At 42.5% G+C, this 1842-nt stretch overlaps 1 protein-coding gene across 1 annotated transcript; it reads left to right on the forward strand.

Annotated features, from left to right (window-relative positions):
* Positions 1-3: 3 nt before the first annotated feature.
* LOC120860049 (interferon-induced very large GTPase 1-like) lies at positions 4-1837 on the forward strand (the record flags this gene model as incomplete). The annotated part of the gene is given in 2 exon segments (XM_040235896.1): positions 4-840; positions 842-1837. Coding segments are annotated over 2 exon segments (1833 nt in total), but the record flags the coding sequence as incomplete, so codon positions are not given.
* Between the last annotated feature and the right edge of the window lie 5 nt (positions 1838-1842).

The following is a 1842-nucleotide window of genomic DNA, read 5'->3' on the forward strand; positions in this document are numbered from 1 at the left end:
GGGGGAATCTACTGGTGGAAAGCCATTTCAGAGGGTTTCCAAAAAGAGCAGCTGGCAGAAGTGAAACAGCAAGCGGCAGAGGCCCTGAATATTTGCGTAAGGGGCAGTTACCATGGCTTTGGAGTGAACATTGGTACAGTTCCGGATATGTCAGACTCTCATTCGAAAAAAGCCTCTCAGAGAACAACCTTCCAAAATCTCCAAACCAAAGTCCAGTTATCTGTGGCCCAGACAGGTGGCCCACCAGAAGCAAATGGCTTTTTAAACTGGAAAGCTGGTCTAGTTGCCAATAATCAAACCTGGTGTGTCACTGACCGTGGACTTCAGCTGGTACCTGTTTGGGACATTGTCCTCTCTAGCCACAGAAGTGATTTTAAGGACCCTCTTAAAGTAGCTAACTGCCTGAAAGACAGCTATACTGCTCTGGCTGAACTCACTGCTCAGATCCAGGAGGGAGAAGAATTCTTGAGTATTGAGAAGGAGGCTAAGATTTTCCCAAAGGATGTGAAATCCCGGAAAGTTTTTAAGTCTCAAGAAAAGCTTGAAAGGCTGAGAAATTTCATGCAAAGATTGAGTCAAAAAGCTAAAAGTAATACCATTTGGACTAATATATGCCTCAAACACCGGGATCTGCAGAATATTCGGGTAAACACTGTCAACTTGTGTGATAAATCTTCCAGTTATGGAACGTATATGAAATCTCAGGTGAGCAATCTTTTGGTTCCTCACATCCATAAAGTAAACTTTCCTCAAGCTCATTCCACTATGCAGTGGATATTTCAGTCAGAACCAAAGGAAGACAATGTCCCTATCACCCAATTTTCTGAGTTAATTGAAATATTTGAAAAAAAAAAAGAATGACCTAAGGGAAGTAAAGGCAAACTCTGGATCCACAGAGTTGGTGGAGGAAGCTCAAAGAAAGCTGACTGATGAGGTCAGCTTGTCTCTTGCTTGCTTCTTGAAATACCTCCAAGAAATAGGGAAGCCAGACACACACATCTTGCTACTTTTGATAGCATCTAGTGCAGGATATCATGTGGTTGACAATATATTTCAGTATCTTCTAGGGCATGATGAGTTAAACTTCCTATTGGATAAAATGCAAACTGCACAAAATAAATACCAAGAGCTTAAAAATATTTGCAACTACAGGGCTCAGGCATTCCTGGTGCTCACAGGTCTGACAGCAACAGCGGGCATCAAAGCTGTTTCTCCAGAGGAGAAAACACAACGCTTGGCATTGATCAAACATCACATGGGACAATCTTTGACTACAGAAGTTGTATATGTCCTCAGCAAACCTGGAGATCATGATTGGGAAAACCTAGAAGAAGGCTTGAGACTGCTCATTGATGGGAGTTATGAGGCTACTGTCTCTTCACTGCAAGTGGAGGAGGTGAGAAAACAATTGCAAAGTGTCTTCCCTGAAAAGAAAGAGCCCCACGAACCACACGATAATGAAAAGAAAAAGGAGGAAGTCATAGAAAATGGAGCCTTCCGAGACTTGCTCCAGCATCTAGGCCTAGAACATTACTACCCAAGAAAAATGAGCAGAGCTAACTTCCAACTGATCCACAAGACTTCTGTGTACAACACCCAGCCCTGCTCTGAAAGAGAACTTCCCTTCTATTTTCTACAGAAGCTAATGATGCTGGATTATGGGCTGAGATACCTGATCATCAAACATGAAGAATACACAGAGAACCAAGGCTATTCATGCAGCTCAAATCAAGAAAAGGAGGCTTTTGATCCATATGAAGATATACTTGAAGAAAGTGTTTGTCCTACTAAGCCCTCAGCAGCCACTAATGTCAGACCCTATGTTCACCCTATGGATATTCA

The sequence above is a fragment of the Oryx dammah genome, unplaced genomic scaffold (genome assembly GCF_014754425.2).
Source record: "Oryx dammah isolate SB20612 unplaced genomic scaffold, SCBI_Odam_1.1 HiC_scaffold_6810, whole genome shotgun sequence".
NCBI classification, from domain to species: Eukaryota; Metazoa; Chordata; class Mammalia; order Artiodactyla; family Bovidae; genus Oryx; species Oryx dammah.